This window comes from Saccopteryx leptura, chromosome 2, assembly GCF_036850995.1.
Source record: "Saccopteryx leptura isolate mSacLep1 chromosome 2, mSacLep1_pri_phased_curated, whole genome shotgun sequence".
NCBI classification, from domain to species: domain Eukaryota; kingdom Metazoa; phylum Chordata; class Mammalia; order Chiroptera; family Emballonuridae; genus Saccopteryx; species Saccopteryx leptura.
Genome location: NC_089504.1, coordinates 76025411 through 76050091, shown reverse-complemented (window position 1 = coordinate 76050091; position 24681 = coordinate 76025411). Strand labels below are relative to the sequence as shown.

Here is a 24681-nt window from a genome sequence, read left to right as displayed (position 1 = left end):
TCCACTGCACATTTTGCCACTGAGTTCATCCTCAAAGATAATTCATTGTGTCACCATTATGTCCTTTTTGCTTGGGCTGTGATAAACCATGCATGATAATCATCCATTTGGCGTGAAAAGAGAATCTCAAGATCCAAAATCAATTCACACATGTTGAACCCAACCACATTGTTGTAGACATGCTGACTTTACAATATAGTCAGCCTTCTAGTTTCCTTCACTTTAATCATTATCTGATGTGTAGAACAATTCCAGCCCCTTCATGTGGACACAATTTAAATCCCAGACTGCAAGAAGAGGGGAAAGAATGTTTCCTTTTTACTCTCTTGGAGTAATGAACTCAATATGCAGGACGACTCAGATAAACCAGTTTCACACTGGCTAGACTAGCTGTATCTCCCATGGGTAAAAGAAATATAAGATGATTCCATTCACACAGCTCATACAGAATATGAAAGTTTTGTCATTATACTTTAAAAACTCATTAATAAATAAAAATAGGCCAATCTCTAGGGCATCCAAATAAAATTTTTGTTTTGTGGAATTTGTATTTTTCTAAATTTTGATATAAAGAGTAAGGAGACTGTCCATTAAAGGAGATATTATTCCTGTTTTGCAAATAAGGAAACTCCTATGTGGAGAGACTAAGCTGTGTGACTTGTCCATAGTCACAGTTTGTAAACAGAAGTACCAGGATCCAAATCTAGTTCTTTCTGACTACAAAACACATATTCTTTCTATCATGCCAAGCTACTGAACTATTAAAGTAAAAGAAGTATTTTGTCATCAGCAACCAGGCCAACCTGGAAAGGACTGTTAGGAGCTTAGTTACTTGAGATACAATGTTCTAAACAGAGAAGATCAGTTGTCCAAGTGATAGAAGGGTTAATCTACATCACTTCTCTCACAAAATAGGATGACACAAGAGTAATGGAGTGACTGACTCTGCAGCTAGCATGAATATTTCAAAATAGCTCAGGAAAAAAAATTTTTTTTAATTAAACCAAGTAAGAATAACAGTAGCCACAGAGCAGAAGAGTGTTCTTTTAGTAGTATGTAAATTTATAAAGCAGGTCAGTGCAAGGCCTTTCCTGACAGTTGTCTCGTCTCGGCAGTACCTCGGTGTCCTTACGGAAAGCCTGGGAGAGCTTCTGCAGTTCACACTCAGATTGTGCTGCCTGTGCCTTCTCTTTCTCCCAACAGTGCAGCACATTCTGCAGTTCCACTTTTAAAGTGCTGATCAGAGCCTCTCTATCTGCACACTTAGTGCGTAAGTGACTTAACTCTTTGCTGGCATCAGCCAGTTTATCCTGCAGGTCCTGTCGGAGATACCAAAAACAGAGGTGCATGAGTGCTGGCCAGTACAGGGGTGGGGGCACAAATATCACATACATAATGAAGACTTCCAAATCATTAACAAAAAAGAATCACAAAGGCAAGATTTGATTATAATGCTAAACATTAAGGTAATTTATTAAACGTATTGTCTATGTATAATATTTTATCTGCAAAATTGGAAAATTTGTTGTTTTAGCATTTAAACATGAAGTATTATAAGATTGCTTACGCCAAAAAGCTCTTTCAATCCACTATAAAAAAATACTTGATAGCTCATATTTCAAATAACATTTAAATCATATTTTAAGAATAAATCTTGTATTTAGTATAAGAACATTTCCTTCTCCATGACATTCCATATACTAATACAAATCTCAAATATGTGGCATAAAATTCTGCTGAATTACTTGTTCCTTAACCCTCAAGTCTGTGAAGTACATCAAAGACAAATGCAATTATGAACTAACACAAAAAAATTCAACAATACTGAGCAATTCTGATAGTTGCTTCAGTATAGTTTTACAAAAATGTAGTACATAAAAGCGACATAGAAAATAAAATATTTTCCTGGACCTGAGCCAAGTGTGGTTTCAGCCCATTACTAGGCATGACGTACTAAAAACAGTGGCTCCACCCTAAAATGATGAAAACAGACTCCAAATACTGATGTGCTTATGTAAAATGTATAGTATGTATCTAAGGGTGGACATTAAATCTTAAATCATGTTTTGAATCTATGGTATTATAATTAAGTCTGGGAAATAAATTTTTCCATTAACCAGCGCAATCTCTAATACAGTTTTATTTTTTAATGAAAAAACATCTTGTTACTTTGATCAACAGTAAAAATTAAAATTGTATCTAACTGTACTTAATAAGAAATAAGAAGCTATATTTTCAGATACCTCTACTTTAAAAGTTTCCCTAAATAATTAATTTGTTTCATAATACAAAAGGAAAAAAATATTTAAAATCCTATAAAGGATATATTTTTACCTTTATATTTCTAATGTGAGATTCTATCTTCTGTTTGGTAGAATTAAGTTCATTAGATGCCTTTTCCTTAGCATCATTCACACTGTTTAGCTGATTAAAAAACAAACAAACAAAAAACATGAGTAACTTTTTTATATTTATTTTTTAAGGATGGATAACTCGAAAGCTAATCTTTAAATGTTTTTATGCAATTACTTAATATAAATTTTTTAATAGACTTAAGAGTCTTAAAATTATTTCTTTTGGTTAACTATGTAACTTCAAGCTCACATGGCTAAAAAGAAAAGAAAACATTCAAACTTAAAATGTTAGTAATGTTACCATATTTTTACCAGATGTCTGGACAAAGGATTTCACTCCTATTGTAAACAAATATAACTCTATTCTTAAAATCCTACTGGACCAAAATGCCAGAAGTTGTGGCATCTACAAGGAAAGAAAAAAGGACAGAGCAGAAGAGTGTTCTTTCTATACATCATGAGGGGATTCACAGGTCTCTCACTCCATATGACAACGTCAGGGTGGGTCACATGCAGTCCTACTGGGAAGGCTTGTGGCAGGTCATCAGTTGGTCCTGCTCCGCTGTGTGATTTATTTTCTTTGACAGTTCATTCTTCTTTCTGTCAGACTGCTCTTTTTGCTTTCTTTGCAGCCACCCCCTTGGTCTCCCCACTGCTGTCTCTGGCACTGGTTCACAACAAAGCACATTACTAAGCCAAAGCCTGCTGAGTCGACTTTTCAACTGTGCTGGGGATCATGTGACATTCATCCTCCCAAATCACAATCCACTGTGGGTAATGCGTTCCTAGTTACCCGCCGCTTCCAGTCCTAGGCCTCAGAAGAGTTTCATAAACTGCCAACAATACAGGCTGTCTTGTCTCACTGAGATAGGCTTAGCAATATTTATTTTTTACAGAAACTTAATTATTTCAGTGGTCACTTTCATCTATGCCTTTCGAACAATTACAGATGATATTAGAAAGGCTTACTTTCTTTCTTTATTCACCTTATTAAACTAATGTATAATAATCGCTTTCTGAAATGTGAAATGTGATAGTTTCATAGCCTTTGTATGAGTGAACCAGATAAACACTAAATTCCAAGCTGTGTGGTTTGTTTTGGTTCAAACAAGGTTTGTTGTTTTGCTAACTAATTGCATTTAGTGTAATTACTTTATATTCTCTAATTTGACAAAATGTAACTAAGCAAACTCTTCAATTTTTAAAGCACAAATTCATAAAATAGTTTAATACCCAAGAAAATTATCAACCCAGACATTAAATAATACAAATGAGATGATCAAGATCAACAGAAGCATGAGCTCCTTTAGTGTGCACATTAAACACTCCCAGGCTACATGAAACAGACAAGTCTTTTTAAAAACTTCTATCAACACTTTACTCACTTCAGAGAATAAAAACTTATCTCTATATTTAGACTTCCACAATTTGTAGAAATCTTAACCTAAAATATTAACACCACCTAAATATCCACTACCTATTATTCCAAATGTCATAAAAACACATTAAAATTTAAATATAACATGTATTAACCTAAATGACTTGCATAACTTTTGTATTAAATTAAAATAAATAAATTTTGAAGTCTAAAAGTGACAGAGTCCTTATAACTTTGAAAATAATAGTGTGACCTAAGTTACAAAAACATAAGTGAGACACCACTTTAGGCCACACTTAAAGAAAAAACAGTGACAGACAACTTATTATTTTTTGTATCTGTAAGGCTGCTGCCAATTCAATATTCCCAATTTTTTTGACCTTTGTAACAAGCAAGGGATATGTACTGCTTCAGGCCGAGGGCTATGTGTGTGGAGCCAGACAGTGCAAGTGTTACCTCATTAGATGCGTCTTCCAGCTTGTTCTGGTAATCTGTCAAGGTACGCCTCAGAGTCTCAAGGACAACAGAGAAGCTAGGAGGTTTATCTTTGTCCTTGCGGATGCCTAGAGAAAAATATAGGATGAAAGTATACCCTTAATGTCACAAGGAGACAAAAGCTAAGCAAACAGTAACAGAGATATAATTAGACTGACTTGAAAAGACACTGTAAAACACTGTAGAATCATTCTCCAAAGTACACTGCTGCATAGTCAATATTAATAGTCTTTCTAAACAAGTGGTCAAATTAAGTTCATAATATGCCAAGTTCTAATTTATGGCTACTTCGTACCCTACAAGGCTCACACTGTGGTTAGTTGCAAGCTTTTTCTTTTTTCCTATCTCCTAAGTAACTGAAGTGTTTGTATGAACCTGTTATCCAACAGTTAACTGAACAGTCTCTACTAACATTGTTTGGAGAGTTATGTACACTCACTTTGGTCCCTGTGTTTCTGATCAGTTAGGCCTATTTTGCTTAAATAATTAATTTCTGAACCTAAGAACACATAATTTTCTGTTATGCTTGAATATATTCTTCAATCCTTAAAATTCTCAAGTTACAACTTGAAATAAAAAATGAATATGCTATTATCTAAGTAGGTCCACATCATATTTCAATTAAAGCCCTTAAAACTAATACTCATTGTAAAAATATGACCATTTCCATATTATGCCCTCAAACTATTTTAATTTTGTTGGGCCATAAGTTAGTTGAGCTAATCAGTGTCACATGGTAAAATGTAGTACAAAATATTAATCCAAAATAATCAAAAGTTTAGTTTCAAAAACCACTTATTTACTACTCTTTGTTGTAAAACAAGCAGCAAATTTAAAAATATTTAAAATATTTTCATTCCTTATTATAATTTCTCCCCATATTTACAATCTAAATATTTCAATAGGTAAGAAACACTTTCAACAGACATTTTTTTTACCATTTTTTAAAATTACAGTTGACATACAATATTATATTAGTTTCAGGTATACATCCCAGTGGTTAGACATTATATAAAGTGCTAGGTGATGGTTAGACATTATATAAAGTGCTAGGTGATCATCCCAATATATCTTGTACTCATCTAATAAAGATAATTTTTAAAAGAAGCATCCATAGTATATGTTTTATTATTAACTGATTCATTCATTTAACTAATTTACTAAATTCCTACTGCATACTAATCCTAAGCATTAGGCTCATGGAAGTGAACAAGGCTGGTGTAGCCTCCATACTTACAGAATTTACAGTCTAAAAAGAAGAGGACAGATAGTAAAAAAATTATTATATAAAACCATTGACCCATTCTTCAAGTATTCAATTGTTAAAACTTAGAGGAAATAGGAAAGAAGGAAGTAATAAAGGAAAGAAAGAAAAAAAGAGGATCCTGAACAGGTGGGTACAGTGAATAGAGCGTTGGACTGGGACACAGAGGACCCACGTTCAAAACTCCAAGGTTGCCAGCTTGAGCATGGGCTCACCAGCTTGAGCACAGGGTCGCTGGCTTGAGCATGGGATCATAGAAATGACTCCACGGTCGCTGGCTTGAGCCCACAGGTCACTGGCTTGAAGCCAAAAGTCACTGGCTTAATTAAGCCCAAGGTCGCTCGCTTGAGCAAGGGGTCACTTGCTCTACTGTAGCTCCCTGGTCAAGGCACATATGAGAAAGCAATCATTGAACAACTAAGAACACAACGAAGAACTGATGCTTCTCACCTCTCTCCCTTCCTATCTGTCTGTCCCTGTCTGTTTCTCTTTCTGATTCTCTCTGTGTCTGTCCAAAAAAAAAAAAAAGAAAGAAAAGAAAACAAGGGGAAAAAGTGTTTGGTTAATGATAGACCAACTTTATTCATTTCAGAGAATTAATATTTTGTGTTAATCTTAGACAAATTTTTATTAATAAATTTATTATATTCATCAAAGTATAATTTAAATATTATCTAAATTATGAGTACATCTCAGATTTTCTTAAACAAAAGAATATTTAAGTTAAAAAAACAAAAGTAATTTGGAAATAACACATATCCCAGTTGGGGGGGGGGGGGAGACACTGCTCTGAACTGTAATACTGGAGAAGATAGTACGCTCTGTAATGACTGTAAGTTGAAAAGACAACTCATTAAAATTTTTATTAAAGGTCTTACCAAATATATATTTTTAAAATTACTCTCTTGCACAGAAAAAAATGTAATGTATAATTCTTTTCTTTTGTTACTATACAAGTAGGTCATGAATAAATCATTCAAGGACACTTGGGAAATCTGCTAGCTTTTACAATAAGGGAGAAAACCTTCTCATAGAAATTCATAAAAATAAAATTATCTTAATACAAGTGTTGAGGGGTAATGAACAAAATGCCCTCTCCTTAATGACCCATGAACATTCTTACTTTCTACATAAAATAAAGTTTAATTTCTTTACCTGAATGCTTAAACAAATAAAGTTCAGTTGAAGTACAAAGTACGTTTTATATCCCAACCACATCCAGTAAGTAAAAAGATATAGTTACTGGTCCTTTAACATGACAAAAGGCTTATAAATAAAAAGAAAGGGTCACTCAGGACTCAGAACTTTATCAATCGATTTAATTTAACCTAATAAGATTGTAATCACTGCATTATGGCCCCAACACACAGTAGAATATTGAAGCTATCCTATCACAGTCAAGTCTAAAACAAAGTTTTAATAGCAGTCATAAATGGCCTTTCAAAAGTCAAAGTCCAAATGAAAAAAAAAGAATGCTTCAAAATTCTTTATTTCAATAACACCAACTGAAAATCTCAGTCGTCTCCCTCTCCCTATATGCGTGTGTCTGTGCACGTGGGTAGCAGGCTATACTTTCACATATTTCTGCCTATTTCAATCTCTCTCACTTTTAAGTACATTTCAACCCTGGGTATACCCTAGAAATCTTCTTTGAATTAGTAGTCCACAGGAGGGAGTGGAGTATAAGAAAAAATTTCAAGCCCTCTATTTAAATGTTTCCTTCTAAACCAGTGGTTCTCAACCTGTGGGTCGCGACCCCAGCAGAGTCGCCTAAAGCCATCGGAAAATACATAATGCATATCAGGTATTTACATTCCGAATCATAACTGTAGCAAAATTACAGTTATGAAGTAGCCACCAAAATTATTTTTTGGTTTGGGGTCACCGCAACATGAGGAACTGTATTGCGGGGTCACAGCATTAGAAAGGTTGAGAACTACTGAATAAGACAAAGGACTGAGCATTTTTTTAGACATGTTACAGAATATAAGTAGTCATGTTCATCCTCAAAATAGAAAAAAAAAATATTTTTGTCTAATCTTGCTTTTTAAATTGTGTCATATGTCACACAAAAAAATAACATTGGGTTTTATTTTCATCTTAGAAAAATCCAAACATTTAATACACGTATGACTAAAATAAATGCAGAAATTGGCACAATGTCCACACATTGGTTACCTGACCCAGGCAGAGAGGGACTTAGAATAACCAAGTGGAAGTCACTAGAACTCTTCCTATGAAAATAGTAATCAAAAGTAATGCCACATTCCTTGAGAGATTGCAGAAACTAGTGCCTCTGCTTAGGATTTACAAGATAAAGGGGTGGTTGTTCCAACCACATGAGCATTCAACTCACCTATCTGGCTCATGCAAAATACTGATGGGTTTTAGAGAATGGCAGTAAATTATTGCAAGCATAATCACATGTCACTCCAATTTAGCTGCAGATAAAGATGTTTCATTGTTGGAGCATGTACATTTCCTGGCAACTGGAATGAAGCTATTTCTTTTATCCTTCTAGTAAAAATCACCAAAACAGTTTCTTTCAACTGGCAAGGCCAACAATATATCTTCACTGCCCTACCTCAGAGCTGTATCAACTCTAGCCTTCTATTAGTCTATAAATTTTTATCAACTCTCCATTTCAGATGACATCACATGTTCCACTTAGTTCTCTCTCTCTCTCTCTCTCTCTCTCTCTCTCTCTTTTTTGTGACAGAGACAGAGAGAGACAGAGAGAGGGACAGATCAGGACAGACTGTAAGGGAGAGAGATGAGAAGCATTAATTCTTTATTGTGACACCTTAGTTGTTCATTGATTGCTTTCTCATATGTGCCTTGACTGGGGGGCTACAGCAGGCAGAGTGACCCCTTGCTCAAGCCAGCGAGCTTGGGTTCAAGCAGATGAGCTGTGCTCAGACCAGAGGAGCCCACGCTCGAGCTGGCAACCTTAGGGTTTTGAATCTGGGTCCTCTGCATCCCAGTCCAATGCTCTATCCACTGTGTCACCGCCTGGTCCCATTTAGTTCTCTTTTAAGATATCATTCTGACTTCAAGCAAGTCAAGTCTGGCAGGTCTTTACAGGTGAATCATAGTGTAAACTTTTAGGATTTTGTAACAAAGCAAGCCAATTCCTACAAATAACTATTCCTCTCTTGAAAATCAGCTTTAGACTTGACTTGTTACTAATCCTCAGCAATTACAGAATGCATGGCCACCAATTTACCATGAGTTGCCTATGATAGTTATTTTTTGATCCACCAACCTAAATTTGGGCATACACTAAACAAAAGTGTATATACCAAACTGGGTTCAAGCAAGTCCTGAAGGCACAAATAAGTTGCAAGAGTAATTAGTCCAGATTCCCATGAACCCTATTCTTGTTACATTATCTGCTCTCTTTAACCTACATCCTCGACCCATAGAAAGTTCCCTAGGATCAGCTGGCTAATGAAAAAAAATATGGGCTTCATATATGGATGGTTCTAAGGGATATGCTGACTCCACTTGAAAGCAGACAGCTGCAGTACTATACCCCACTCAGGGGTGACCCTGAAGGATAGTGGTGGAGTAAAATCCTCCCAGGAGGCAGAGCTTCAAGTATTGAATCTGACTTTAATTTTGCCTGAAATGAGACATGACCAAAGGTTCAAATATATTATCAATTTATGGGTGGCAGCTAACAGTTTGACTGAACAGTCAGGGACTTGAAAAAAACACACTTAGAAAACTGGTAACAAGGTAGTCTGGGAAAGAATATGTGTGTGGATAGACCTCTTCAAATGGTCACTGTGCCCAGATCAATTTCAGTATCTTAATAATGAGACCAAGATGAAGCACTCTGTGGATGGCAGCGAGCATCTTTTTCCAGCACCACTGTCCATACCTTTGTTGTCCTTACAGCAAAGGAGTCATGGCAGGAAGGATGAATAATATGATACATGAGCTCAGCAACGTGGACAACCATTCACCAAAACTGATAGGATTACAACCTTTGCTGAATGCCAAATCTATCAACAGCAAGGACCAACACTAAACCCATGACGTGGCACCATTCTCTAGGTCAGTGGTCGGTAAACTCATTAGTCAACAGAGCCAAATATCAACAGTATAACGATTAAAATTTCTTTTGAGAGTCAAATTTTTTTAACTTTTACTATATAGGTAGGTACATTCCTTATCGAGGTAGCGCCCGCACATGGTATTTTGTGGAAGAGCCACACTCAAGGGGCCAAAGAGCCGCATGTGGCTCACAAGCCATGGTTTGCCGACCACTACTCTAGGTAAACCAGCCAGCCACCTGGTAGCAAACTGATTATACAATGTCACTTCCATCATGGAATGAGCAATGCTTTATTCTTACTAATGTAGACATTATCTGGATATAGACTTTCCTTCCCTGACCATAGTATTTCTGCTGAAATCATCGTCCATAAATGTATAAAATACCTTTTTCACCACTATGTATTTCACATAGCATTGTTTCTGGCCAGAGAACTCAATTCTGTAGCAAATTAAGTATGGAAATGTGCTCATTTTCATAAAATTCCATGGTCTTCCTATGTTTCTCATCCCTCAAAAGCAGCTGGCATGCAGAATAGCAGAGTGGCCTTTTTAAGATTCACAGTGCTGGATGGATATCAAAACTTTCCAGGACATGGATAATGTCCTCCAGGATGGAGTACATGCTCTGAGTCAGCAATCAATCCATGCTCTATTTCCCCCAGAGGTGGTATTCACAGATCCGGGAATCAAATGTTGGAAAAGGGAGTGGTTCACCTACTATTACACCTCATGGCCCACTAGTAAAATATCTGGTTCCCACCCCAGAAACTATTCTTTGAAGGCCTGAATAGAATAAAAGGCTGAGTAAGAAGAACTTCTTTCTCTGTGACTTTTCAAGCTATACATCGTCTTCTCCTCCTTTGGACTCAGACTTGAAGAACCAGCAGCTCTTCAGCTTCTTGCACTCAGAGTCAAACTGGAATGCCACCTTCAGTCCTCCTGGGCCTCTAGTTTGTTACCAGCCTTGGATTTCTCAGCCACCATAATCATGTGACTAGTTAAAGATCCCATGAGAGGATGCTGAGTATTCTTAGCAAAGTCACTCCCTTGGATTTCACAAACTGGAGCTATAAGCACAAGGAAATCGGGCAAGTTTGGTCTGTAAACCTCAGTGAGTCAGGAGAAGGAAAGTAGAGAACCATGAGGTTCACCAAAGCAATAACAAATTTTCAAGAAAATACTAGTTCTAGGCAATAATGCTTTATTAACGGAAGAGAAGGAAGTGAAAAAGTCCAATTTCTTGTCCTGATTTTCTTAACAGCAGTCCCTGAAACTTCCCAATTTCTGGGTGATATATTCATGCCTAAAGGCACCAAATCCTGTTACTATTATTTCCTAGGGTCCTTCAGCCTCTCCAGTAGAAAGAAAAACAATACCTCTGGAATATCACAAATGACTTCCACAAGGTAAGAAAGGTTGAAGAAGGTTGGAGGGCTCTGTCTCAGTCAACACAGAAGTCAACCACCCTGAGGAGGATCCAAGACTGAGCCACAAGAAAACCTTTCTTTCATGAACCAAATGAAAGAAAAGTCACATTCTATACGTTTGCTAGCATCCTCAGGCAGAGGTGAACTGTATGAGAAGAAACACTTGAGGGAGAACAACTACATGGGTTCAAAGTGGAAAAAGACTTCTCCCCATGCACATCCTACAATAAGAATTTCCACCAGAAAACAAATGAGTTTTTGTTTCAGAGTAATTTAAGTTCAGTAGAAAGCAGAAATAGGAAATAAATGTCCCTGATCAAATAAATTGAGGCTATCTTGTCTAATGATAGTAGGCAATCAAGGTGACATTTTTATTACCCATGCAAGATTGTACATCTTTTCCACTGAAAGTTAATCTTCCTGGTGACTCCTTATAGGTTACTACCCAAAAGGCTGTTATAATTTAGAAATCCTACAGCAATCTTTATAATCTCAAAAAGTTAAATGCAAGTATAATGTAGACCTTCAATCTTTATTAATTCATTCTTGCTTTTATTCATTCATATTGAACAAGTATTTACTGAGTGTCTGCTTTGTACCAAGTATTGTTCTAGCTGCTTAAAATACATTAATAAATAAAAGAAACAAGGATCCTTGCCCTGGTATAAAAATTAACTCATGATAGTTAATTTTGTATGTCAACTTGACTGGCTAAGGGATGCAAATACAGTAGAGCTAGTAAAACAGTATTTCTAGGTGTGTCTGTGACAGTATTTTGGAAGAGATTAGGATTTGAATTAGTAGACTGAGTAAAGAAAGTTTGCCCTTACCAATATGGGTGGGCATTATCTAATCTATTGTTCCCCCAAACACACCCCCAACAGAACAAAAACATGGGAGAGCAAATTCTCTTTCTTCTAGAGATGAGACTTCCATCTTCTTCTACCCTTGGAAATCAGAGCTCCTGGTTCTTGGGTGTTCAGACTCCAGGACTTCACCAGCGGCCCCAGGTACTCAGACCTTTGGACTCAGACTGAATTATACTACTAGCTTTCCTGGTTCTTCAGCTTGCAGAGAACAGATTATGGGATTTCTGAGCCTTCATTACAGTGTGAGTTATTCCAATAATAAATGTCTTCATATATATCTATACATATATAAAAACATACATGTATTTATATATACATATTTTTATATATTATATAAAATATACACATATAAAATAGACGTAATAAATATATATTTCTCTCTCTCCAAACATATATATATATATGTATACAGGAGATAGATTAGATATATGATAGATAGATAGATCCTATTTTGCATGTTCCTCTGAAGAACCCTAAACTGCAGATATAATAAAAAATGCACCAAATAATATGTTATAACACAGTAAGTGCTATGGGGGAGGGTAGAATTGAAGCAGAAAAGGAACTGAGGTAGTGAAGCAAGTGGCATGGAAATGGGTAGCAGGTAAGCTTTCCAAAGAAGCTGAGATTTGAACATACATTTAAGGAAGATGGCAGAGAGCTATGCAGATATCTACAGGAAGAACTTTCCAGGTAGAAAAAATGGTCAGCACAAAGGCTCCAAGGCAAGAGCACCTTGATGTGTTCAAGATACAGGAGGCCAGAGAGGCCCAATCAGTGGGATGGAGAGAAGAATAGATCAAAGGGATGATGAAGGATAGAAGTAGACCTTCGTAGGTTCTTACACACCATTGCTCAAGCTTCACCTTCTACTCTTAGTGAAGTGCAGAGCCCAGCAAGGTTTAGAGCACTGGAAGGACATGCTCTAATGTAAGATTTCAAACTATCATCAAACTATCATCCTGGTGGCTATCGAGAAGACAAAGTACAGGTCAGCAAGGTGGAAGCAGACAGAGCAGTAAGTGAGAAAGGGAGGAGGTGCTGAAGGCATTAGAAAAGGAATAGGAGGTGTAAACTATCAAACTGATAAGAGGTCAGGAGATCAAGTTAAAACCTCTACATAAATAAATCCCTAACGTCTTGGACTAACCACAACTTTGGTTTATCTGCTACATGAAGATAAGGTGATGGTCACTCGAGCTTCACAATAAGATAAGAGAACAGAGCTCCTGGCAACTATTGTCAACTCTGGACTAAAACTCATTCAGGAAAATAATTTTCATTCATTCCATTTTTGAAGAGCAAGGCAAAAAAGAGAAGGAAACAATTTTATAACTGTTTCTCTAAATTTCTACCATGGATTACTTTTCCTGAAATTGGGGAGTGAGACTCAAGTATAACTGAAAGGTATGAAAAGATAATAAAAGGGAGTAAAGCACTATTGCCATAAGTGCAAAACAGCAGATCTCTCTGGAAAACCCTTCCCAATATAACTGATTTTGTAGCAAATTCTAAGGCTATGCTACATTACATAGTAAGAATATGTTTCTATTTGAAATAGACTTTTTTTCAAAGATGTAGATCTACTATGAAATCTATACATGTTTATATATATCATACACACATGCACACACATACACATACATCTTTGAATTAGCCTAAGATAAATTTTTTAATTAATTCATTTGGGAGTAACAAAATATTTGGTCATCTCTGTGTAGCTCAAGCCAGGCCTAATGCAGTAGGCAATCATCATTGTTCAAGTTCTTCCATAAAATACTAAGCAATAAAGTTTATTATATACATCCATCTTGGGGAGGTGACAAAAACCCAACCTGACCTGGTGTGAGCAGAAAGGGAGTCCATTATAGTTATATAATAAGGGCTGTTTCATGGAAGTCAACAGCAAGAATAAAATCAGGTCCCAATGAAATCAGCTATGTGAATTAGGGTGTCAGCAGGTAGCAAGATGGCACACTCAGAAGAGCTCATAAGAAGAGAATTTATTGCCTGATCAGGCAGTGACACAGTGGATAGAGCATCAGCCTGGGATGCTGAGGACCCAGGTTCAAAACCCTAAGGTCACCAGCTTGAGTGCAGGCTCATCCAGCTGAGTGCAGGGGTGCCAGTTTAAACGTGGGATCATAGACATGACCCCATGGTCACTGGCTTGAGCCCAAAGGTTGCTGCCTTGAAGCCCAAGGTCTCTGGCTTGAGCAAGAGCTCACTCACTCTGCTGTAGCCCCCGGGTCAAGGCATATATGAAAGCACTCAATGAACAACTAACATGCCACAACAAAGAATTGATACTTCTCATCTCTCTCCCTTCCTGTCTGTCTGTCCCTGTCTGTCTGTCTCTCTCCTTCTCTCACACTAAAAAAAAGAGAGAGAATTTATGAAAGAGACTATTTACAGAAATGTAGACCATGAAGAGAATTAATAAAATATGATGAGGCACCAAGAACTAGCAAGAACAGAAAACCAATACCATAGCTAAGTCTAAAGCAGGGGTCTCCAAACTACGGCCCGCGGGCCACATGTGGCCTCCTGAGGCCATTTATCCGGCCCCCGCCGCACTTCTGGAAGGGGCATCTCTTTCATTGGTGGTCAGTGAGAGGAGCACATTGACCATCTCATTAGCCAAAAGCAGGACCATATTTCCCATTGAAATACTGGTCAGTTTGTTGATTTAAATTTACTTGTTATTTATTTTAAATATTGTATTTGTTCCCATTTTGTTTTTTTTTTACTTTAAAATAAGATATGTGCAGTGTGCATAGGGATTTGTTCAGTTTTTTTTATAGTCTGGCCCTCCAAGGGTCTGAGGGACAGTGAACTGGCCCCCTGTGTAAAAAGTTTGGGGACCCCTGGTCTAAAGGGTCAAGTGGGCAGAACATTGTCACCATAGTCAAATACGATCCACACTGCGGGAGAGAACCTGCCTGATAGGAGGTGGGACCACTGTAAAATGGAGCCTCTGCCAGAATGCACTGGACCAGAGGAAGCAGAGGAAACGAGTACCCTGACTTTTTCTTCCCTTTCTTCTTCTTAGTCTGCTGGTGTACCCATTGTTCAAATCCAACCAGAAGCCAGAACGCAAAGGAGCCTCAATCATGCAGTTTATAGAGATCAGCCTCTATAAGGCAAAACAGAGACCCAAGAAGAATGGTGCTTGACAGGTAAAAGCGTGAATATCCTGTTCAATGAGGAAACAAAGACCACTTTATAATACCATAAAAAATAACATATTCAGTACACAGTCCCTCTTCTATAAATGCTTTCTCCATAATATATACAGTGTGCATATATATGGGAAGCTAGAAAGTTAAAAAAGGACAGTTATTTTTTAAAAAAATTTTAACTTTAATAGAAGACAATTCTTTTTCTGTAGGCTTAGTAATAGCTTATGAGTTGCTTTGTTACCAATGATTTCATTTTAAAACTCAGAGGAGATATGACTTCATTATACCTAGCTTTTCTAACTCAACTCTGAAGAAATATTTAATGTTGAGGCATAGGCTATGCTATTATAATAATTTACTAATTTTTAAAGATCCTAACACCATTAAACAATGATACAAATCAATAATAAAACAGCACCACTGCAAAAGTACATTTTATCCTCTAAAATTCTATCAAGTATACTTGAAAACTGGGTATCTATATTTTTATGTCACTTTTATATACCTTGATTTTTTCCACAGTAACAAACCATGAAACACTAATGCTTTTTGCAAAAAAATATAAATAGAAACAAAAATAGTTACACATTAATTTCATAAAAAATTACTACTAAAAAATATGAAGGATAAAGCAGACCCCAAAAGTAGATAATAGCAAAGCACACTAAATTTCTAATAGTTCTCCATTAGAAATCTGCAGATCCAACAGGTTAAAAACAGGCCTTGATTATATTCTTCTGCTCTTTCTAAGACAACAAATTGGCCTGAACTTGACAGTTTCCTAAAGAACTCATTTACCAAATATCTGCTTGATTCCTTTAAAAAACAGAGTCCTGGAACTCAATTTTAAAGTGTAAGAAATTTAATTGTATGTGCTTTTTGAAGAATATAATTGAGTCAGAAAATGACTAAATAAATCAAGACTGACAATATGGCAAAAAAAAATGAAGTGGAAAAATAAAGTTCTTAAGTTAAAGCTACTATACAGTACATGTAATGGCATAAGTACAAAAGAATTAAGGAAGTAGGAATTATAGAGAGAATTCACTAGCCAACTACCTAGTATACCATTTTTATAGTTCTTTATCATATTAAGCGTGCTAATACTAAAACCAAAATATTTTACCCAGGCATTTTTATCTAGAGAAAATATATCTGGCAATAAGAAATGAAAGAGAAAACCAGCTTAGAAAGCAACATGTAGATAGAATATGCACTGTGTTACAGCCTGTCTCCTGCATAATGTTTTGAATGCATGACCTTTAAGTTGCTGAAGGTTGCCTCAGAATTTGGCTCAGTTTGATCGAAACATCTGCTCCCCTTGCAGGTATACTGTAAGGACTTTTTTCTCAGTTGGATTCAGAGCACAGCAAGTGAGCCCTTGTCTGTCCAATCACAGACCCCGACACTTGTAAATCAAGTTCTGGGAGGACAACAGCAGGTCTACACTCCATCACCCTTTCTCAGCCAGCCAGGCCAACTGACTGCTGTGAGGACTGTTCTTATCATGTCATCAAATCAAAACATGTTGAGATGAGGGACTATAAGAGGCATCTGCAGAATTCCCAAAATGTAGTGACTTTGGAACGCTGACAGATGTATCTGTCATTTTATACCTTCAACTAACCTGATGTCCACAGGCCCGATGCAGCAAAGCTGTCCAAGATCGATTCCAATTCTTTCACATTATTTTCACACGTCTCTACTAGAAAAGCCTGGTGCTTCTTAGCCTTTTAATTAAGAAAAAAATTACACTTAATAAGGTCACACACAAGAATAGATTTTTTGTGTGAACATATATAGCACAATAAAGGATAAACAAGCTAATAATTACCCCATTTAAGTCTATTATTAATAAACCTCTTTCTGTCTTAATCATACCTTTTATTTGGCTTAATGTAACACTGTATAAGGTCTCAATAACAATTTACTGAGGCCTTAGTGCCTGGCACTGTTGTACTTATACACAGTAATGCTTTTTATTCTTCTAACAAACTATGAGAAAAGGGCTATTATTATACTAGTTTTACAGATAAGAAAACTGACACACAGAGGAATTAAGGAACACTTAAAAAAATTATTCTGGCCATCATGTGGCAAATTGCCAGACGGTATTCAAGAGTGAATGCAGTAGGACAAATTAGGAGTAACTGTAGAAGTCTACTTAAGAGGTGAAGGTGGCTTAGGCTAGGGTCTTTAGCTGTAAAAGAGGGTAAACAGGAAAGGTGAAAAAGGCATTATTTTGGCTGTTTAGTTTACTTGTTTGCTTGTTTTGGCAGGAAGTACAAGTCATTAATTCTATTTTGATCATATTACATTGGAGGTAACTTTAAGACACTCCCAGCAGCACAATGCCTGGCAAATAAAAGACCCTAAATAAATATATATAAACTAACAAAGAAAAAGTAAATTAAAAAAAACATGGGAGGCATCTGGACATAATGGTGTAAAAATCAGAAGAAAGATCTGGTATAGGTTTGGGATTCATCTACAGACATCACCAAAGCTTGCCTTGAGTGTTTCATGGGAAGAGGAAAGAGCCTAAGACAAAGCTTTAAGACACAGAATTTAGGCTCTGGCTGGTTGGCTCAGTAGATACAGTGTTGGTCCGGCAGATGTCGCAGGTTCAATCCCCAGTCAGGACATACATGAGAAGCAACCATTTGCTTCTCTTCCTCCCCCATCTCCCTTCTTTCTTTCTTCCCCTCTCACAGCCAGGCCTGACTGGTTCGAGTGTTGGCCTCAGGCACTGAAGATAGATTGGTTGATTCGAGCAACAGCCCTAGACAAAGGTTGCTGAGTGGATCCCAATCAGGGTGCATACAGGAGTCTGTTTCTCTGTCTTCCCTCCTCTCACTTAAATAAATAAATAATTAAAAGGGGGGAAAAAAGAAAGAAAGAATTTAGCCTTGGCTGGATGGCTCTGTTGGTTAGAGCATCATCCCAAAACACAGAGGTTGCGTGTTCAATCCCTCGTCAGGGCACGTACAGGAACAAATCAATGTTCTTCTCTTCTTCTCTCTCTCTCTCTCTCTCTCTCTCTCTCCATCCCTCTCTTACTAAAACCAATAAATTTTAAAAAAAATTTTAAGGAAACAATTTATAGCTAGGAATAAAAAAGGCAGCAAAGAAGATTTTTAAAAAGAAAAAAGAAGACTACTATGTCATAAAATCCAAGATAAGAGATCATTTGATGGATAGAGTTGTCAACTATATGCAATGTCACAGACTATTCAAGCAAAATGGACATGAAAGTGTTCACTGGACATGGAAGTCATTGGTGACCTTGATGAAATCTGCTATAACCAGGCTGGAACAAGCTGACGAGGAGAAAGCTTGATTTTTTGTCTTAATTGAGTAAGAGATAATTAATAAAAATGGAAGTTTTTGGTAAGAAGGGAAGCAGAGAAAAAAGGCAATAGCAGTTGGAAAGGACACTGGGTTGAAGAAGACAGTTTCTTGCTGTGTCTTTTTAATATGTGGGAAACTTAAGCATGTTTAAAAGCTGATAAAATAGAGGCACTGGTGAAAGAGTGCTTGTAGATACAGAAGAAATGGGAGAATACGTATTATAGGACAAAATTACATTAAAATATGCAAAACTAATAATTCTTTTATAGATGTCAGTTTAATTATCACTTAAGAGCTATTCTTTAATACCCTAACTATATCAATTTCCTCTATTAGGTTCTTCTTATCATTTATCACAAATGTGATTCTACATTTATTAGAGGTGGTCTTTTATTAATATCTACCTCATAGAATTTAAGCTCCATGAAGGGAGTAAATATAATATCTCTTTTTTGTCCTCACCAGGGTATCCCCAGCACTTCGACAATATCAAGTATCTAAAACAAGAGTTAAATTGTTAAACAAACTACAGTGAAACAAAAGACTGTTAAATCAATTAGGATTCATCCACATACTTTAAATAAAAAAGAAAGCTTTTCTTCATGTACTAATATGAAAAGATCTCTAAGTAATATTGTAGAGTTAAAACAAAAACGGGGTAGCGTCTGACTGGGATGCGGAGGACCCAGATTGAAAACCCCGAGGTTGCCGGCTTGAGTGCGGGCTCATCCAGCTTGAGCACGGGCTCACCAGCTTGAGTGCGGGGTCACTGGCATGAGGGTGGGATCATAGACATAACCCCATGGTCGCTGGCTTGAGCTCAAAGGTTGCTGCTTTGAAACCCCGCTGTAGTCCCCCCCCCCCCCGCCGTGAAGGCACATATGAGAAAGCAATCAATGAACAACTAAGGAGCCACAGTGAAGAATTGATGCTTCTCATCTCTCCCTTCCTATCTGTCCAGCCTTGTCTGTCCCTCTCTCTGATTCTCTGTCTCTGTCAAAAAAAAAAAAAAAGCAGAGGTAGAAAAGGTGTGTCCTACCACAAAATAAAGGATCTGTGGTCTAACTGAAAGCCCTGAGTTGGGATGCAAAAACACAACAAAACCAGACTTGAAGTGTTCTGCTTTAGCACATCTTTAGAAACATGCTTTTTAATGCTGTAATGTCAAACAAGTTAATACTAGGAGGGAAAAAAGAGGGAGAACAGTATGTGTAATATGTCACCATTCACGTGAAGAGTTGTGTGTGTGTGTAAACATGCATATTTGTAAATGCAGAGAGAATCTCTACACAAAATCACATGGAAGTAGTAACTTTGCACCAGAAAAAGAATCTGTGAGGCTAAGGGTTGTAAAGAGAGAGATTTCATTTTTCACTGTATAACTCTTTGTATCTTTGAGATCTTGTATCATGTATATCTATTATATAGTCTTTAAAATTTAATTCGTTTTTGAGAAACAAGAAATAAACAATCCAAGTAAAAAAAAAGAACTTCTCTTGCCTGACCAGGCAGTAGTGCAGTGGATAGAGCATCATAATGGGATGTGGAGGACCCAGGTTCAAGACCCCAAGCTCACCAGCTTGGACCCAAGGTCACTGGCTTGAGCAAGGGGTTACTCGGTCTGCTGTAGGCCTGCTGTCAAGGCACATATGAGAAAGCAATCAATGAATAACTAACTAAGGTGTCGCAACGAAAAACTGATGTTTGATTCTTCTCATCTCTATCCATTCCTGTCTGTCTGTCCCTATCTCTCTCTCTCTCTCTCTCTCTCTCTCTCTGACTCTCTCTCTGTCCCTCTAAAAAAAAACAAAAAAAAAAAACAAACAAATTCTCTCCAGAAAATATACATACATTTTGTTAGTGTGTTAGGAAACAGTAGAAGGAACCACTGAGCAAAGAGGCCACAGTGGAGATTTCTGGATGTTAGCACAGCACTGACTCAGAGCCCAATGTAAGATAACATCCTCAGAAAAAGAAACACCAAGTTTTAGTTTTTTAAAAAAGCAAAGAGTCAAAATGGAATATCTTATTACTAATGTCCAACAATCAAAGTTTATCTTTGAAAAAGTATTTATAAGGCAGTAATTATATATAAATATATTATTGAGTTATTTTAAATGTGAAACACTTTTAATTATCAAATATTCAAATATTCTATTAAATTCCTTGGGCTAATCTATATTATGCTTATGGTAAAAACTAGAAAGTAACTGAATTCTCACTGGTAAGTTTTACTCACAGTTTGTTTTATAATTTAAAAAACTTTACTATATATATAAAATTTTGAATGTTAAAAAAAATTTTTTTTGCCCTGGCCGGTTGGCTCAGCGGTAGAGCGTCGGCCTAGCGTGCGGAGGACCCGGGTTCGATTCCCGGCCAGGGCACACAGGAGAAGCGCCCATTTGCTTCTCCACCCCTCCGCCGCACTTTCCTCTCTGTCTCTCTCTTCCCCTCCCGCAGCCAAGGCTCCATTGGAGCAAACATGGCCCGGGCGCTGGGGATGGCTCTGTGGCCGCTGCCTCAGGCGCTAGAGTGGCTCTGGTCGCCACATGGCGACGCCCAGGATGGGCAGAGCATCGCCCCCTGGTGGGCAGAGCGTCGCCCCATGGTGGGCGTGCCGGGTGGATCCCGGTCGGGCGCATGCGGGAGTCTGTCTGACTGTCTCTCCCCGTTTCCAGCTTTTTTTTTTTTTTTGTATTTTTCTGAAGCTGGAAACGGGGAGAGACAGTCAGACAGACTCCCGCATGCGCCCGACCGGATCCACCCGGCACGCCCACCATGGGTGATCCTCTGCCCATCCGGGGTGTCGCTCTGTCGCGACCAGAGCCACTCCAGCGCCTGGGGCAGAGGCCAAGGAGCCATCCCCAGCGCCCGGGCCATCTTTGCTCCAATGGAACTTCGGCTGCGGGAGGGGAAGAGAGAGACAGAGAGGAAGGAGAGGGGGAGGGGTGGAGAAGCAGATGGGCGCCTCTCCTGTGTGCCCTGGCCGGGAATCAAACCCAGGACTTCCGCACGCTAGGCCGACGCTCTACCACTGAGCCAACCGGCCAGGGCCTAAAATTTTTTAAATTTACATATTTCACATATTTATTACATGTGCATTTTACATATACATTTTAAAATCAAATACGATCACAGTATGCATACTACTATGCAGCTTACTTTTCCATTCATAGTATATATCTCTGACATCTTTCCACATCATTTTTTAGTTGCATAGTACTCCATTGTTTAGATGTACCATTATTTAATTTAACCAGTGCCTTACTGCTAAGATTTATAGGTTAGCTGCATTTTTTATATTAGTGACAATACTATGATACACATCCTTATATCTATATCTTTGCATGCACATTCAATTATACCTATTCAATAAACTAGACAGAGGTTTGATGGATAAAAGGTACTGTTGTCAGACAATTGTTAACAAATTGCTCTCCAAAGAGTCCTATCAGCATATCTTACCTCTTTCCCAATAGCTTTCCAATGATAAGCTTTATCAACTTATTTTAATGTGCGGTTCTTTAATTTTAAATAAGATTAAGCACCTTTTTATATGTTTACTAGCCACCTGTACTTCCTTTTCTCTGAATGAACTTTTTACATTATGTGCCCATTTTTATTACATTGTCCCTATTTTCCTTAGTAATTTATAACAGTTCTTTGTAAATTATGAAAATAATCCCTTTGTCATACATGTTGCAAATTAGTATTTTCAATTTGAAATCTGCCTTCTGACTATATTCTTAAAAACAAAAACTGTATTTTTAAGTGATCAAATATATCAATAATTTGCTTTGTGACTCCTGGGTTTTATGCATACTTCCTTATTATAAAATTATAAAATACCAATTCCCTTCACCTCCCAGTACTCTGTCATCTCCTTTTACAACTCTCTGATATGAGCAGCACAGCAGGGATTCAGTTATATTATGTTCTCTCACTTAACCAGCTATGTGAAAAGTATCCATGGATAATCTGTTTTTAAACATTGATTTAGCATAATGTGATATTGTGATTTATAACAAGAAATATATAGTATTTGGTCTACATTCAGGGTTCCTCACATAATTCCTAAAACTCTTGTAATTTCCAATATAGGAGCCATAACAGTAACTTGTTATAATATTTAATTTTATTCCCAGTTCCTAAAATAGCTTCAGTGATGTAGGTGAAATGGGTATCTTCTGTTACTCACAAAAAAAACTCCTTTTGGGGATGACGTCAGAGTAATGGCGGAGTAGGAAGCGATACCGATAAATCTCCCCCAAACCTCAACAAGATCTTCAACCAGAAACAGAAAAACCTATCCTTGGAGCCTCCAGATGTTTCGCAATACACCCAAAGGGATGATCGAGCGAAAAATTGGCTAAATATATAACCAAACCCCAAAGGAAATAGGGAGTAAGAAATGCTCCGCCTTCCTCACTAACCTAAACAGGGCGATTTTCACTGGAAACTGAGAATATAGAAACTAAGGCGGGCAAAGGGGGTGAATAGATCCAGGTCGCGGCACAAACGGCCGAACCAGGCTGTGGCACGGAGATCCAAGCCAAGGAAAAACTGTTCCTGTGACAACCTGGGCAATACAGCTAACACTCGTGCAAAACCCAGACAAAGAAAGACAAGCGGGGCAGCCATTTTACCTGATCCCCTGGTAGGCGCATAGTGGACGAGAGATTCCTTCCAAAGCCCCCGGAGGGTGCGCCCGTGTTACTCCACAGAGAGGCAGAGTCAGAGGCCTCTGTGTGGGCCGAAAGCCTCCGGGCTGCCCCAGCACCCGGGGAGAGCCGCACACGGGGAGGAAGCGAGAGCTAATTCCAACACTGGAACTTTTCAGTGCAGGTGGGAGGATTCACTCAGAGGGCGAGACTCCGGCCTCACATCCTGGTCTGCGCGCACGGAGAGTGGGAAGGAGACTCCTCCCAGCACCTCCAGAGTGGGAGCCCATGTTGTCCCACGGAGGGGTAGAGTTGGGGGCCTTTGTGTGGGCCGAGGGCGGAGTCACGGGCTGCCCCAGCGCCTTGAAAGAGCGGCACACGGGGACGAGCGAGAGCCAATTCCAACATTGGAACTTTTCAGTGCGGGCGGGGGGTTTCACTCAGAGGACGAGACTTCCGGTCTAACATCCTGGTCTGCGCGCACAGACCTGCCCATGTTACCGGACAGAGTGACAGAGCCAGAGGTCTTTGAGTAGGCGAAAGCCCCGGCTGATTATGCTAGCAGCTCTGACTGACTGAGCCCTACCCAGAGCCCTGTGCTGAGTGGAAATAAGAGTGGGGAGTTGCCCGCTCTTTGAGCCTCTTACTATCCAGGCAGAGGCAGCAGCAACCCCATAGCTGGATTCTCAGGCTGCTGGTTGAGGAAGGAAAGACTAGGAGAGAGGCTCCTGGAACACGGACTCTCTCACTGTCGGAGCCTATAAACGCTAATGAGCCTCGACTGCCAATGAGACTGAAGCACAATACATGACATCACCATAGAGACTTATCAACTGCAAACTTCTACCTGAGCGTGCCAAAGGGGCAGAACCCAGGGTACAGAGTCGCTGACCATGAAGAGGGAGAGAAAAGAAAAAGCAAGAAGATAACCTCTCAAAATCAGAATAATCCGCAGACTTTATAACCTATCCCATTTTATTATATTTATTCGTTTGTTTCTCTTATCTTCATCCTTGATTTTTTTTTTCTTTTTTCTTTTTTTTTCCTCCTCCAATTTGATCGTTTAACTCCCTACCGGTCTTACTCTCTCCTCTCCTTGAACTACACTACCCATAAGTGTTACATCTCCCATTATCTTTTCTTTCCTCTTCCTTTCTCTCTATGAGGGTTGCACTCCAAAACCCTTAACTCTCTCTCTCTCTCTCTCTCTCTCTCTCTCTCTCTCTCCTCTTTTTTCTTTTTTCTTCTTTTAGTGGTTCCCTCTTTTGTTCTCTCTCTCTCTCTCTTCTTTTCTCCCTCTATATTAGTTTCTTCCTTTTTCCTTTACATCTCCTCTCATTCAAACCTCAATAACAAACAAATTATTTTATCTGGGACTCAAACTTATGTTTGTGGCATTTTGGGGGGTTTTTACTTCACCTTTTTAACTCACTAGCAGTGCTCCCATCCCTGGCTCTCCATTTTATCAAGCTCTTATTCCACTAAATACAATAGTAATTTTTTAATTTGTCCCCCCATTTTCCTGTTTCCCTCTTACTCCTCTCATCATAACTCTTAGTCAACCAACACCTAAACGCAAATCATTTTATTCTTGATCCAAATTTTTTCATTATTTGCTTTTTGTGGGTCCATACC

At 38.2% G+C, this 24681-nt stretch overlaps 1 protein-coding gene across 1 annotated transcript in view; it reads right to left on the bottom strand.

Annotated features, from left to right (window-relative positions):
• CCDC171 (coiled-coil domain containing 171) overlaps window positions 1-24681 on the bottom strand; it is a 395587-nt gene that overhangs the window by 250464 nt on the left and 120442 nt on the right. Inside the window, exons 11-14 of the mRNA XM_066368208.1 lie at window positions 16662-16764; window positions 4189-4295; window positions 2335-2424; window positions 1119-1319 (exon numbers count right to left, since the gene is read on the bottom strand). Of these exons, the coding sequence (XP_066224305.1) occupies window positions 1119-1319; window positions 2335-2424; window positions 4189-4295; window positions 16662-16764 (501 nt within the window). The remainder of the gene's footprint in view (window positions 1-1118; window positions 1320-2334; window positions 2425-4188; window positions 4296-16661; window positions 16765-24681) is intronic.